The sequence below is a fragment of the Sebastes fasciatus genome, chromosome 2, assembly GCF_043250625.1.
Source record: "Sebastes fasciatus isolate fSebFas1 chromosome 2, fSebFas1.pri, whole genome shotgun sequence".
Lineage (NCBI taxonomy): Eukaryota > Metazoa > Chordata > Actinopteri > Perciformes > Sebastidae > Sebastes > Sebastes fasciatus.
In genome coordinates, this window is record NC_133796.1 from 15,739,302 (window position 1) to 15,754,935 (window position 15,634).

At 40.1% G+C, this 15,634-nt stretch overlaps 1 protein-coding gene across 1 annotated transcript in view; it reads right to left on the reverse strand.

Moving 5' to 3' along the window:
• Positions 1-15,634, reverse strand: part of LOC141753114 (RNA polymerase II elongation factor ELL2-like) — a 32,354-nt gene that overhangs the window by 3,839 nt on the left and 12,881 nt on the right. Inside the window, exons 3-11 of the mRNA XM_074611481.1 lie at positions 10,891-11,018; positions 9,609-9,772; positions 6,114-6,358; positions 4,200-4,324; positions 3,626-3,740; positions 2,824-3,307; positions 1,779-1,830; positions 1,221-1,392; positions 1,064-1,108 (exon numbers count right to left, since the gene is read on the reverse strand). Coding sequence (XP_074467582.1) covers positions 1,064-1,108; positions 1,221-1,392; positions 1,779-1,830; positions 2,824-3,307; positions 3,626-3,740; positions 4,200-4,324; positions 6,114-6,358; positions 9,609-9,772; positions 10,891-11,018 — 1,530 coding nt within the window. The remainder of the gene's footprint in view (positions 1-1,063; positions 1,109-1,220; positions 1,393-1,778; positions 1,831-2,823; positions 3,308-3,625; positions 3,741-4,199; positions 4,325-6,113; positions 6,359-9,608; positions 9,773-10,890; positions 11,019-15,634) is intronic.

Below are 15,634 nucleotides of genomic sequence, written 5' to 3' on the forward strand. Positions count from 1 at the left end.
GATTTAGTCTGATGAAGTCTATTTTCTGCAACTTTAAAGTCCAGTTTAGGGATGCACCGATACCGAATTGGATATCGGGCCGATACTGACTCAAATAGCTGGATCAGATATCGGTGATAATGGAGCCGATCTATTAAATCAAATTTTATGTTTGCATACTATATACATTATAGACTGGAATTTTAATTCCTGTTTAAGTTTTGACCAATTTGTTGCTGCATTAAAAAGATTTACACTGGAATTATAATTCCTGTTAATTTTTAAGATTTTTTTGCCAAGTTGCTGGTGTACAAATTATTATTTTAATAATACATACAAATTCACAAAATTGATGTTATGTTATCTACGTATTCATTTTTTACATTTTGTTTTACAAAGTTAAGAAAGCAATGTTTAAATCAAGCCTGTTGTTGCCTTACATATAAAATAATGATCCCAGTCACGTCCACACAGTGAGGCTTATTAATTAAACACTGGTATCGGATCGGTACTTGGTATCGGCTGATACCCAACGCCCCGGTATCGCTATCGGTATTGAGACTGAAAAAGTCAGATCGGTGCATCCCTTGTCCGGTTACTAATGCAACAGCATGCACATCTAAGTGAATATTGGCAGAACACTGATGCTGAGAGAAAGAGCTATGTGAGAGTCCACAATAAACTAAATAGATAAACAAGGAGTTTCATTTGTTTGGTAATGCAGTGTATTGACCACTGACAGTTATGACCTTTTCAAATGATTTTTAAGTTGTCCTTGAGCAATATGTCTGGCATTTCAAGCAACTGATGAGCATTGATTAAAAAGAGGAGTCCTGTTTACACAGTACAAAAGGTTCAGTAGATGATTGGTGCTGTTTACAAATGTGCTTTGGCTTGTCTAATATTGGGGTCTTGCTGAAAGTAATCACTCAAGGTTTCTGCTTAAATAACATGTAGGTATCTTATAATATGTATTCCAGTACAGATGTGATATGGAGCTAAAAGATTCCAATGTGATATCTTTAGGAAGACGAAAACAAACAAACAAACAAAGTACGTTAAACCATTTCAGTGTTTGACTTACCTTTCGATACTTGTTGTACTTTTCTTGTATTTGGTCTTCCATTATCTAAATGGCACAAAACACAAATCATAGTATTATATAATATTAATTTAGCTGCATAAAATGATAACTTTGCATTTATTTGCAGATCAAATCTGGTTGTATGTACAGTATGTACCTTATATTCTTGTGTGCCGGGGGACAAGCTTTTGATCTTGGATCCTAGCTGAACAAACATGTGGGTTATGGTGGCGATCCGGGAGTGGAGGTCTTTGTATTCATCATACTCTGCACAGAAATCCTCCTGGCACCTCTTGCGTTGCTCCAAACTCTTGATGGTGCCGTATGAGCTACACGGAGACACACAGACAATTCATATTTTTCAGTTTAAAAAAAAAAAAAAGGGGCCATTTCCTCAAATTCTCCTTTTGTGCAGTACTTCTTTTAGACACTAGAGAGCAGCACAACAATACAGATACAGGGTTCAGCATCATTGGAGACAATTCTTTATTGAATGTTTCAGTAGAACCAGTTCTGCTAAACAATAGCAATAAATACAAAGAATAAAGTAAAATATGTCTACTAACAAGACCAATCACTGTAAGTTCTGGTAGCTGAAAACATACAGTTAAAAATGGATCATGGTTTCGATTGTTTCATGTTTACACATACTGTATTTTAACAGCCGATATATCTTAAATGTGTTCAAAATGAAACTGTTTAAATTTTTACTCACAGCACGTAATCCGGCTTCTCCTCAGAGGCCACAGCGTTTGTGATGTCAGGATCTGGAATAAAAGCACAGGATAAAGCAAATGACATTAGATCCAGTTGAGCCAGTACAGTCATCTCCATGACACGTTGTCATTGTCTGAATGTTAAGTAATGTGTTTTTGTTTTGCAAAACGCAGCATGAGTGTGTGTGTGTGTGTGTGTGTGTGTGTGTGTGTGTGTGTGTGTCCCCGCCTCTGTGCAGACTAGCTGTGTGGGTATCAGGAGACGTGTCAGCTCAGAGACGCAAAGCACTGCTCGGGCTGTTGTTGAGTCAATCAGCCACATAACACACTGAGGACTCAAGAGAATGAGCTTAAGGGAGCAAACGCAGTCATGCTTGTGAGATAATACTGTATAAATGCACCAGTGGGCTGTCGGACAAACGGTCGCTCAGAGAGAGAGAGAGAGAGAGACCTCACACACAATCACTGCTGATCATCAGCTCAAAGTCTGTGTGGTTAACCTGTTATTTTGTAGGTTAAGTGTAGGAGAGACAACAGCGTTTTGGAGAGGCCACTGCCACAGATGTAATATTCAAACAAGCAATTGAGTGATGTCTCCGAACTTTCTCCAAGTCGGACCGCCACATGGAAGTCAAAATGGAGGAAAGAGTTTATCGTGAAATATAAAATCGGGGCGGCTGTGGCTCAGAGGGTAGAGCAGGTCGTCTACCAACCGGAAGGTCAGCGGTTCAATCCCCGGCTCCTCTGGGTCACATGTAGAAGTGTCCTTGATACAAGATACTTAACCCAGAAGTGCTTCTGAAGGCTGTGCCATCAGTGTATGAATCTGTGTGTGAATGGGTGAATGCTGATATGTAGTGTAAAGTGCTTTGAGTGGTCAGAAGACTAGAAAAGCACTATATAAATGCAAGTCCATTTAACCTTTTACCAAAATGTGGTAACACTCCACCTAATCACTGTCTTGGTTTCAGGATGTGATCAAACGGTGTAAGAGGAATGCTACTATCAGTAACGAGAAAAGTCTACGTAAAAGAAGTTCCTTACTGTCAAGTTTGTCCGGTTTCTGCTTGAGATCAGGACTCGTCTCTAACCATTCGCTGGCCTTGTTGTCTTTTAACCTCTCCCGCTCCTTGTCTTTGTGCTTTTTAGATTTCTTCTTCCTGTGCTGACTGTTGGCGAGCTGCTGTTGAGCGTAGTCACAGTCACCCTGTGGTGGCGGGTGGCTGCTTATTTTGGGTTCTTGCTCTCTGCTCTCTGAGACAGGTGTGTCAGAGGCATTAGACAGTTTGTGCATTAGAGGAAAGCGATTGTGGCCCCCTGGTAAGCCATTCTGGTTACCAGTATGGTCACTTGTCCGTTGAAACTCGGTCTTTGTGTGGAAACTGGGGTTGAGGGTAGGAGCAGCAATGTCTGGTCCTTTATTGTTTAAGAGTCCGTTTACTGCGGGCTGCTGTTGCAACCTCTGGTCCGCAAGTCTTTGTCTCTTAATGGCTAGCCTTTCCAATGAGTCACAAGGCACGGGACGTTTCTAGAAGAAGAAAAAGGACAGAATCAACCTTAATATTTCCTTACGAAAACCACAGAACTTAGCTAGTCAATCTTTGACTGTCAAACTACATACAAAATACCATTCACAACCTTTACTTTAAATGAGTTCACCTGTACAGTGTAAAAATCAGCAGTCATCTAAATCCAACAAACCAAAGACAACATATAATATATAGATATTTACATATACATACATAAAATACATATATTACATACGATATCATAAAAAACAATGTTAAAATCAGATTGATCACTTTCATACATTTAAAGTTTACTGAAAGAAATAATGGGAATTTACCACTGCAGCATTTTTCGCTGTGCTGTGATGTAGTGTTGCATCCTCTGAGGTCTTCAGCACCGACCCATTCGCTTGAAGATTCCTTGATTGGTGGCTGATTTGCGGCTGCAACTTCCTGTTAAACAGAAAGAAAGAATATGCTAATTTGCAAGTGAGAAAAGAAAATATAGAAAGATTCAAATTTAACTGGCATCACTGCAAAGCTATGCAGATTTACAGGAGAGCTGTCTTTGAGCATGAAAATGAAACGGATTCTTGGTTTCTGATTGCTGATTAGCACCTGTACAGAAATGTATGGGACTGAGAGAGAAAAATGTGGAGGAGAGAGGAAAAGATGAGCGATAACAAATGGTGCCACTGCTTGATATAGAGCTGTGAGAAACTCCGGTTTTATGTCCAATTACTATTTTGTTGATAACAATCAACACCACAAAAGCCCTGGACATATTGAAAAGTGAAGAGCCACCTTATGTACACCCACAGTGACAGAGAAATAGGCTGTACAATGTGAGATTGATTTAATGATCAGTTTGATGTAGCAGCAGAGATGGTTGAGCTTGCGCCTCTGACCCACCTGGCCAGCAGCCTGCTGATGAGCTGCTTCTCCTCCTCGCTGTAGCCTGGCCAGTCCTTCTGCACATGCTTGTAGAAGTCATCCCTCAGCAGGTAGCTGCTGTCTTTGGGATTCACTTTTGCCACCTGAAAAACAAAGTAAAAGTTAAGTCTTTTGTTTCTTTATTTAATTTAATTTCTTAAAACAAATATTAAAAATCTGATGCTTTGATGTTATCATAGATTATGTAAGAAAATGACCTGGGATCTGTTAGAATTAAAAAGCCAGTCATACGTATAAATTAAAGGTGCAGTGTGCATCTAGTGGTATGGTTGCAGATTGCAACCAACTGAGTACCCCTCCGCTCACTCCTCTGTTTCCAAGACTGCGGTAACGTGAGTCGCCGAGTGAAAAACCGTGGTAACGCCGTTCGCCTCACTCAGAGGCCATCCTTACCATAATAACAGTACTTTAGGAGCAACGGAAGTCAGACGGCGGCTGGCGGTACCACGGTTTTGCACTCTGCGGCTCACATTACTGCAGTTTCACCAACGTGTCAGAGAACTACGTACGGTGGCCTTCAGGTAACGGAAAAATTTAAAAGGCTCTCTCTAGAGCCAGTGTTTGGTTTGTCAGTTCTGGGCTACTGTAGAAACATGGCGGAGCAACATGGCGGGCTCTATGAAGAGGACACGTTCCCTATGTAGATATAAAGGACTCATTCTAAGCTAAGTTAATATTATATTCCATTTCTGCTAATAGATCCCTCAAAATGTTACACACTGTTCCTTTAAGAAACAATAATATATAATAACTTACCAAATATAGTATACATTTAACAGTAAATATCCAAAATGGTATCAAACCATTCATCAAAATAAGATAAAATTTAAATTTGCAACATATTAAATCCCTGTCTTGATTTAAAATGACACCTAAATGTACAATAAAATTCACACTTTCACTAATATTCTATCATTTACTTTGTCAACCATCAAATTCAGGCTTCTTCTAAACTTGTGTTATCAGGATAAATCAACAACCGCAATTTTTTAGAAATTATAGTTATGTCTTTAAACCAATATAATGTAATAAGTGAGTCAAATCGTAACACTGTCACTAACTGGAGTCCTGAAAGTGGCACATCCACATTCCTGAAAAGCAAAAGCCTTTTTTCTGAGATTCTGTTCCCAGCTGAGAGTCTCAGGCTTTAACCTCCTCTCTAATCTCGTCAGACTGACTTTCTCAGAGGACATCTATCTTTCTGGGGCCTCCTGACAGAGCGGCCCGCCCCACTGCAAACACAATCTCTGCAGAGACAATTACAGCATCGACCTAATTACACACATGCACGCACACGAAAAACCACATGTGTGCACACACGTCAACAAGCACAAGGGCAGTAAATACACACACACACACACACACACACGCACCAACGCTGACAGTACAAACACACAAACATCATTTAGGAATTACTCAAAAATGTATACAGGAAAGTCACGTAAAGTAAACGTTTCTAAATTAGATCACAAGTTCAATTAAAGCACAGCTGGTTTCTCTCAGTATACAATTATATGTTTACTAGCTGGAACATAGATCTCTACTTTTCAGATTCTGGGTCACACATACTTAATCATCATATTAAACCCTGCTAAATGCATTTTTACAATGTGTTAATGCCTGGCTGCAGTAATGTAGTGTTTATATACGCCACATGCGTAGGCAGTATGCAAAGGTATAGGTTAAATGCTCGGGTGCAAACGCAAGGATACAGTGTAGACAATTTTAAAAAAAAAAATTTTTTAGACCTGTACAAATGTGTTGAGGATTCTACACGTCATATAAATGTACAAAACCTGTGTGCAAACCAATTACGCATGCATGTAAAGCATACAGTATGTTTACACACACACACAAATGATTCCTGCGTACCTCCTCCAGTATGGCACCCAGGTCGGCCTTGTCCTTGGCGCCGGATCTTTCACGTTCCAGCCACAGCAGCAGCTCTGGTTTCCTGTAGGGTTTGAGAGCCAGCAGGTGGATGATGCGCTCCCTCAAGGGCTTCTGGGTCGGCGTGGCCATAACGCCGTTCTTCCGGTTGTTGGTAGGCTGCTTGGAGAAGCTGCTGTCTGATGCAGACAGAGGAGCCGGCCTCTTGTTGAACTTGACACATTTACCTGAACACACAAAAAAAGTAGATAGAGAGAATAAGATTTATGTACACACAGTCATACGGTTGTGGTTGTATTTGTATTGCATTGCCCTGAAACCCTACTCAGTATCAGGAAAAAAAATATTTGTTAATGTGCATTTTACATCGAAAGCAATCCTTCGCCTTCAAATATTGGTGCCTTCAAATGAAACTCGTGAGATTGTGTTTACAACGTGGGAAGTCGTGTACACAATATGCTTGGCGTTCAAGTGGTTAAGTCGTGAACAACACCGCTGCTAAGCAACGGGAAAATGAACGTTAATGTCGGCGTCTAGAAGCCACAGAGGCTGACAATTTAGCAAGCTAGCAAGCGGGTAACATAATGCAGTAAATGCAAAGGCATAATGACACAGGAAAAAGATGAGGCAGTTGGGAATATCAACATTTTCCTCAGACCACATAAAATAAAAAACAAAACAATATACGACTAAAATTTCAATATATTAACTTATGTAACGAAAAATGTAGTTCCATGGCCTCCGCCATTTCTGACAACGTCAACAAACACGTCACAACATGTTACAAGGTCGTGAATACCACAAGAGAGGGGCGTTCATATGGACTCTTCTTTTGAACACGGTAAACACGACCCCATTTGAAGTCTCAGTAAGTCACCAGAAATCTAATCTTAGGAATTTCCCGACATTTAGAGAGACTTAAATTCAAGCTCATTGGAACTGATTTACAAGCCCTGAGCAAGAAAAATCTACAACAGGACCTCATTGAATGTCATGAGTGTCATGCAAGCATTAAACTAAAATTACAGTTTACATCCATGTCTGTCCAAAATGTCATCACTTCATCATTTTATCCTGTTAGACATTTGTGTGAAATTGTCATAAAATTGTCATAATTAGCATACAAATTCTTGAGTTATGGCCAGAAACGTGTTTTCTGAGGGCACAGTGACCTTTAACCTCCAAAATCAAATCAGTTTATTCTTGAGTCCAAGTGGACAATTGTGCCAAATTTTAAGGAATGCCCTCCAGGCCTGAGAATGGACCATTCGGACGAACGCACAGACAAAGGTCAAACAAAAGCAGAGATGTAACAGTCAGATTTTACAACTCTCACCACTGCTGTTACCTGTTCAACATGTGTACATACTCTCTGAACTGCACCGTCTTAACAATTGGTTGACTTGACTAATGGGGGTAACATTCATTAAAATGCCCTCTACTAACCTTTATCTCTAGCTCACATGTGCTGTAGGCCTGCAGCTATTTGTCTTCAGATGTAAACAACCCATTGATCATTGCTTACATGTCCGTTGCAGACAGACGGGCCAGTGAAAGCTATCTCTCTGTGCTAATCCCATTACAGGTTAATCTGTGCTTTGAAGGTCAGAGTGGGGCAGAGGTACAGGAAAAGAAGGCTTTCCTTTCAACCACAAAAGTATGCCTTGCCAAGTCATAATAATAACTCTATGCACGATCATTACTCTACTAGCAGCCATTAATCTTGAGAAAAATACATAGAATGAAGTAATAATGATGGTGTGTGATGTATGGAGTGTCAGATGCATGCTCTATAGGTTTGGACACGCCTGATGATATGTTATTGAGCACCTCCTGAGGCTGAAGGGTGAACGTTATTGAATGCAGAGTGCAGTTATTAAATGTCTCCCTACGGGCATATATGTTGCCAAGTCATCTTTGCCTGATGTTACACAATCCACACAGTCTAAATTTGGTCTAAACCACCCAGAGTTTCTTCCTCCCTGGAGCTCCAGCACTGACACACGGAGTCCTGAATCATGCCAAGAAGAAATATTGCATAATAACAGCAAAGGTTGGGGAAGAAAAAAAAGAGAAAGTAGCTTGCCAGGTCATGTCTCTTCTCATATTATTAATGATGTAAGGTATAGTTGATGATTAAGGTCAGAGAAGACACACAAACACACTCTGCAAACACTGCTTGAAATTTGTTGTCTGTCAAAATTCAAATGTTGCAGCAACAACTTGTCACCTGTGAATTTCTGCTTTTCAGTTTTTGGCTTGTGATACGTTTGCAACAACAGTGAGACATTTCTGCACAAACGTGTGGCACCACACTGCAGGAGACACTGCAGGAGAATTAAGTTGTTGTTGCTAAAGAAATAACTACACTTTTCAACAGCATAAACAGGACGAACCTGGCTTTGAATCTCTGAATTGGCCTTTTACCTCTGAAATGATGGTTAAAGACAGATGCTGCTGATACCAAACTTCCATTTCGCCCACACTCCTTTCAAAGCCAGATGTAAGAGGTGAGACTAAATAGGACTTAAAGGGATAGTTCTGCGTTTTTGAAGTGGGGCTGCATGAGGTTCTTATCCATAGTCACTGTATTACTTCCAGTATACAGGAGTACCGACACCGGAGCAAAGCAATACAGTGCTGTGGACGGGGACGGCAGAAAAAAATATTTTTAGTCACCTAAAAGAAAGACCCATCTCAAAAAACAAAAATCATTATCTATATACGCTATATTTAAAATATTTTCACGGCTTTATCTTGCCGCCAGACAGCCCTTTCCTTCTCCTTTCCTATGGGGAACTGAAATGAAAGTGAAACTTATCTATGCTCTCTCCAAAGCCACCGGACTCAGATGACAAAAACAGTAAAGATACATTTCACTTTTAGTTCAGTTTGCCGTCGGAAAATATTCTAAATATAGTGTACACTTAATCGGATGTCTTTTTTTTTTTTTTTTTTAGGTGAGCCTTTCTTTTAAGTGGCTAAAATACGTTTTGCTGCCATACCCGTCCACAGCCAATATTGCTTTGCTCCGGTGCCGGTACTCCTGTCTGTTTCTCGATGCTGGGGGGGTTTGCCGACCGTCGTCTACTGTAAGTAATACAAGTAAGTCATACAACCCCACTTCAAAACACCCAAACTATCCCTTTAACAACAAACTGACAGCGAAAAAAGCCAATAAAAGTCTTAGTCTTATATGTATAACCAAAAATACTGCCTGCACATCTGGTTTCATTACACATTAAAATAATATCTGGTTTTCAGCTTAAATCTGCATTATTTTCTCATGTGAGGAACGTATTCCTGTTAGTTTTATTGGTGCGATTATATTTCTATTTTTGTTTTAATATGACATCATTGTATGCACATTGAATTTGCTGATCCCTCTAAGCTTAAAGCTGTTTGGCCTTTCCCCGTGAAGATGTATCATCCTCTGAGCCTGTCTTTGCTCCACAGAGACCTCTGGTCTATTCTTACTTGGATGTGTGGCTCCGGGTTTGATCTCGATGGCGGAGCGGCTCCAGCTGTCCTTCTCCACCTGAGACATCCTCTCGCGGGTCATCTGGTAAGAGTCGTCGGTGGCACACACTGTGATCTTGTCCTGGATGATGCCTTGACCTTCCAGCTGCTCGCGGCCGTCACTGCAAAACAAAAACACGGAGCTGTTGAACCGCAGGGCTTTCTGCCGCCTGTACAGTAAACACTGTAGAGACATAGGCCTATAAGCTATATGAGGGCAGCATACCAACATGGACGCCATAAAGAATAAAGTGGCTTTGCGGTGAGAGCTGGCTAAGACAGGCCTATGGTTACTGTATGTTATGTCACACACTAGATATAGCTCCGCAGTCCCCTGCATGTGAGAAAGCCAGATATCCTGGTTCAAAGCAGGATAGAGCCTGTGGAAAACCACCAGGATTAGCCTGGCTTCTGCCAGCACACTTGCAAAACAAAGATCATCTTGGACAAAAGTGAAAAAGTTTAATACATGAACCTGGGCTGCATTAAAGCTGTAAATCAATCAAGGATTTACTGTGATGCCAAATTTTTTTTCACAACACAATTATATACGTGATCAGTGATCATTTCTCCTCTGTATCCTCTAAATGACAAAACAAATGTGAGGGCAGAGAGAGCAGGATCTTGCCCTCACGCTGTTACACTGTTTGTCTTGGCTACGGCCGTTGACTGGAGCCACAACGAGTTTGAGTTGAGACCACAGTTAGCCATCTGGCAGCCGAAGGCAGCAACAGAGCATAACTCTCAGTTTCCAAGCATATCCACTCCATAAACAAGGCATCGCAGGTCTCAGTAATGAGAGGGTCAGCCCAGAAATATACAGGAAATTACAATTGCCCCATCCTGTGTACAGCAAGCAGTGAGCTAACTGTCTCTCACGATGCATTCAGAGACGTGGGCACACACAGAGCAGAAAGACTGATGACCTATGAAGATGACAAAAAGGTGTTTTCTGGGGTCACACGTGCCACAACCAGTAGATCAAATCAGACACTTGTTATGACTGACAGATCTGGAACCTTAGCAAATGAAGCTTCACTTAATTGTTTGCAGAACATATTTGCCAATCTATGTGGAAAAAAAGATTTCTAAATAGTTTTCCCTGGAGCTTACAAGAGGATCGTAAATCAGGGAAAAAAGTACAGTTCAGGGGAAAAATGTCAGGATAAATAAATTAAATTGTACTTAATTTGTACTTTAATGCAAGAAAATAACAAGTTTCAGCTGATTAACTCCATACCTTGAAACATATTGATGGATGCAGTCAAAGCTGGCTTGAGGTTGGTCTTTGCTGTCGCTGGATAAGTAGAAGGAAAAGACGCGAAGAGCAGAAGGGGACTCTGGTGTGGGAGCTGGGATCTTGACGTACTATGCAGAAAAAAAAGACAGAAGTCAGATTTGACTAAAAAACACGCAGGCCAACAAACATACAGGCAGATAATTGGCAAATTGTTGCATAAAAAAACAAGCACACACAACAGCACAGTCACTCACATGCCAGGTCTTCCTGTCTGTTTTGATAAGGCGTTTGTCGGTCTGAACAGGTTACGTGTATATGTATCCACAATAACACGTGACTGAAGATAATGGTTATATTGTTTCACAGGCCAGTTATTTTAACTCGTCAGTGTTTTCCTAAGACCTCTTGAGTTCATGCATCTTTCGTTATCTTTCAAACTGTCAACTTATTGTAGGGAAAAGCAATTATCTACTCAGCAGAATTTCAGAGACAAAATCTGCTGCCAAATGCAGCATAGTAGCCAAGAGCACGAGCCATCCAAACGCAAGGTTTCTGCAATCAACATAAATCAATAGTTGTTGTTTTTTCACAACTTAACAGCCCACTGCAGACTAGACTCTGACAAATGTAGTTAAAAGGTCCTAAATAAATAGTTCACCCTAAAATAACACTAAAAGTCTAAAAGCCTGCTAGTATCTACAAGATGATGCACCGTTGAATGGAAAAGCCATAGCAGTAGTATACTATATAATATATATATATATATTATATAATATATATATAATATATATATATATATATTAATATATATATTAATATATATATATATTATATAATATATATATATATATATATATTATATAATATATATATATATATATATATATATATATATACACACACACACACACACACACACTGTACAATACACACAAAGCTTGTAAAAAAGAAAAAGGTTACACGTCTACAAATTCAACTGATTTATCCTCTTGGGATCAAAGATGTACTCAACAAATTTAACAGCAGTTAGCCCAGAAGATTATGAGAAATGTTCTTATATTCTGGCCTGATGATGGCACAACAGGAAACCAGAGTTTCCAAAAACAAAAAGGATTGATCCTCTGCGGAGCATGGATGTGCTCTGCATAATTTAATAGCAATGTGACCATCAGATTTAGAGATCCCTCGGGTGGAACAGGGTTGGGCGATCATTTCTATTTTCCTATCATCCAATCGTGGTTACTCGAGATCGCCAATAATCAAACCTTTGAATGAATAAACATTTTTAAAAGCATGTGAACATTTTTACTTAAAATATTCAAACATTAAAAAAAACTATTTAATAGCAATGTCTCCTCTATTCAAACAACGGCTCCCTTTTAAAAGTCTGGGTGTCTGTGCTTGGTGCGACAATATCTCAGCATCATGTTCCGTTTACATTATTATCTCATCTTTAATAACACAATCCAAATCATATCCATAACGTTAACTACTCTTATGGGGTGCAGAGCAAAGTTTTGGTTAACAGGCATATGGAGAACGGAGATGCGACCGTCATATCTATTGAAAAGAGACAAAGGCAAACTGGCTTGTAATTAAGGAACATCTCTAATTATGATTACGGATTATTTTTATAATATCTTTGTTCTGATAATAAGTTAGTGAAAACCTTCAATTGCCAATATACGATCCAATCGTCATAAGCCCAGGGTTGAAAGTTTGGTTTTAATGGTAACACAAGAGGAAAAGTCAGGGGTTCACCAAACACTTTAACGTCCTTCTACTGAGGAACATGAATACCCACAGAGAAATTCCTGAACATCGGCACGGTGCTGTCATGTCATCCCCCTATTGTTTGTTCATCAAAGACGAGTACTGTATGTACAGTAAGCAAATCCAGACGATACGCATGGGAGTCTTCCGTTAGAGTTCAGGAAGAAGGTACACACATGATGACCTGATCATTGTCACTGGGGACAATCTGGGAGGTAATGAGAACTTGTGAACACGTAGTACCGTTTGACTACAAAGCACTTGGTTCACAATGGATGAACTATATTCCGATGAAATCAAATTTCATGTATGCCTTCCGGAAACACTAACGGCAATGCACCACTTGCACATCTTGTTTTCATCGCATCTCAACGCAGACTTGCATGTGTAAATACCATGAGTAACACACACACACACACACACGCACACACACACATAAAGGATCTAGAGTGAGACTTTGTGCCGCTCTGTAACTTTAAATAAATCTCCTTGGGTAAACAGTGTTTTTAAGAGTCCGCTCCACTGAGGCGTCCATGAGATCTCCTGGCAGACTCAGTGGAGCGCAGCAGAGCCAAGGCTGCAACCTCCAGGGCAGACAAATGCACACACGAACACACACACACAGACATATAATAACAGATCAGGAGAAATGAGGATCAGAAAGAAAGCAAGAATCTACGCTGATTTGACCACTGAAAGAGATGTAATTGCACGTTTGTGAAAGCAGAATTCTGAAATACTTCACTACTACACTGGTATTTTCATTTAGCTTTATGGGAAATTTGCAGCACTACACTACAGAGGCACTGCCGCGGTTTTATGGGGCACATGAGTTAAAGCAAGAGAGAAATGGACACAGAGAGAGAGAGAGAGAGAGACTCTAGCCAGTCAGGAACTACAGTAAATATAGGAAGTTAAATCTCGGAGTGAAAGGTCCCCGTGCTGTCATCACAAGTATTCTTCACTGCCTCCTAACTGTGGCGGCGAGGTCAGCAGTTTCCCAGCAATCCCATTCTTCATGCTGCAGGCAGCTGTGCCATCTTTTTTCGGGGGTGGGGAAGCAGCTTTAAGCGTTAAGTTATCACGGGGGATTTCTCTACTTTCTCCTGTTGTGTCCCTCTGCTCCCACATGATACTTGCCAACGCACTCAGTCAACCATGTCCACCTGTATGTGACACTGGTATCCACAGAAGCTACAGAGGCTGGGCAGTATGACCTCAAATTTACTTTATACAGTGACGAAAGGGCTGTTCTCCTAATCCATCTGTAGCTATACCTACGAAAAGTAATGCACTGTAATTCTTTTATCCCACAAAATCAATTTGTATGTAATCGACGTAATCGTGAAACAGGAAGTATAAAGAGCGACAAATGCCGCGTAGGGAGGAGTACTTTCCGTACTTATGTTACGCCACTTCCGAAGTTATTTTAACCCAAACCACAATCTTTTCCTAATCTTAACTAAGTAGTTTTGTTGCCCAAACCTAACCAACTTGTTTCCTGTGAAGACGGAAGTTTATTTTGAAAAGACGGTATGCATGTAACGTGCGGATATTGACACGTGTTGCTGGACATTCGTAGGAAAACGAATAAAACATCTTGCGATATCATACGGAATGATGTATGAGGATATGTTGACAGTTTACAGTACGTTTGAACATTCAGCACTGAACAGTAAAAATATATATCACAGGATGCTTTTTAACTGCAGATTAAAATAGTAGGTATTTATTTATGCCATGTACAAGTTTAACATCATTAGACCACTGGCGTTTCTTAAAGCTGCTATAATCAATATTATTGTAATAACAATTGATCAAATTACAAATGCGTCATGTAAAAGCAGTTGCTCGAAGTGACAGATTATTATCACCCAACACCGTTCCCTTCAGCTCTATTGAGCGTTTTAGCGCTTTTCAGTTCATTGTTTTGGTTTTCTGGCCCACAACTGTTTTGGTTGGACGCTCTCATAGCGTCCTTTTCGGCCGCAGCAGGCAGCTGTTTCCAACAAGAAAGCTCTAAAAACCCCACAGCACACTACCTGCCAAGCACCATGCGGCGGCAGGGAAGGTTAGCGACTCACTGGTTAAAAAAGTTTAGCATTTAGCTCAGCTTTAGGCTACAAAACTGGGCATTTTTCCAATAATCCACTTGCTTAAAAGTGTTTGTGTGTGTGCAGTGCACAACACTGAACGCCCCCATCGACAGGCAAATAATGATTTTTTAAAAAAGATTTTGGTTTGCTAAATTTACATTTGATTTAATGTTAACTTCACATGGTGCAAATTTTTACTTTAAATGTTTTTTTAAATTCCATTTCTACTTACAAAAGGTAATAAACACTGAACACGGCAATATGAGAACAACAAAAAAAGGCTGTGAACTCAATCTGAACTGATAATTTGGTGAAAGCTGCAGGTGGCCCTTTGCTTCTGTGCTGTCCTTAAAAGTCACATCAGATGTCTTGACGCAAGAGTGCAACAAAGCAACACAGACGTTGGCTCTCCTCTCTTATCAGCCAACTGCACATGTCCATACATGCAGGCTTTCACCACAGGAATTTATACAAACTATATATGGCTGAGCTCCGATAGTACTGAAAGATGCAGACCAGCTTGCTAGTAGCGTATTTGACATTACTTATGATTCAATGAGTACAGTTCAGGATTGTGTAATATTTGCGTCTGAGTATCTCTTCAATGATACACTCTTAAAGCATGTTGGCTGATACTGGGTGTCTCATTGTTTGTAAGAGACGGCGGTCCGAAAACATGTTGTGATCACACTGGAGAGCTCACCAGAGGGATTATTTCTCACCATGAGACGGTTTTGTTAACATTTCACAAGATGATAAAATACTTAATGACCACTTAGTCATCCCCATTAAGTCCATGGTAATAAAGTTTAAAGCCTTGTTATTTCAACAACCACTGTAGTGATACAAATAAAGATGGTGATATGTATACAGAT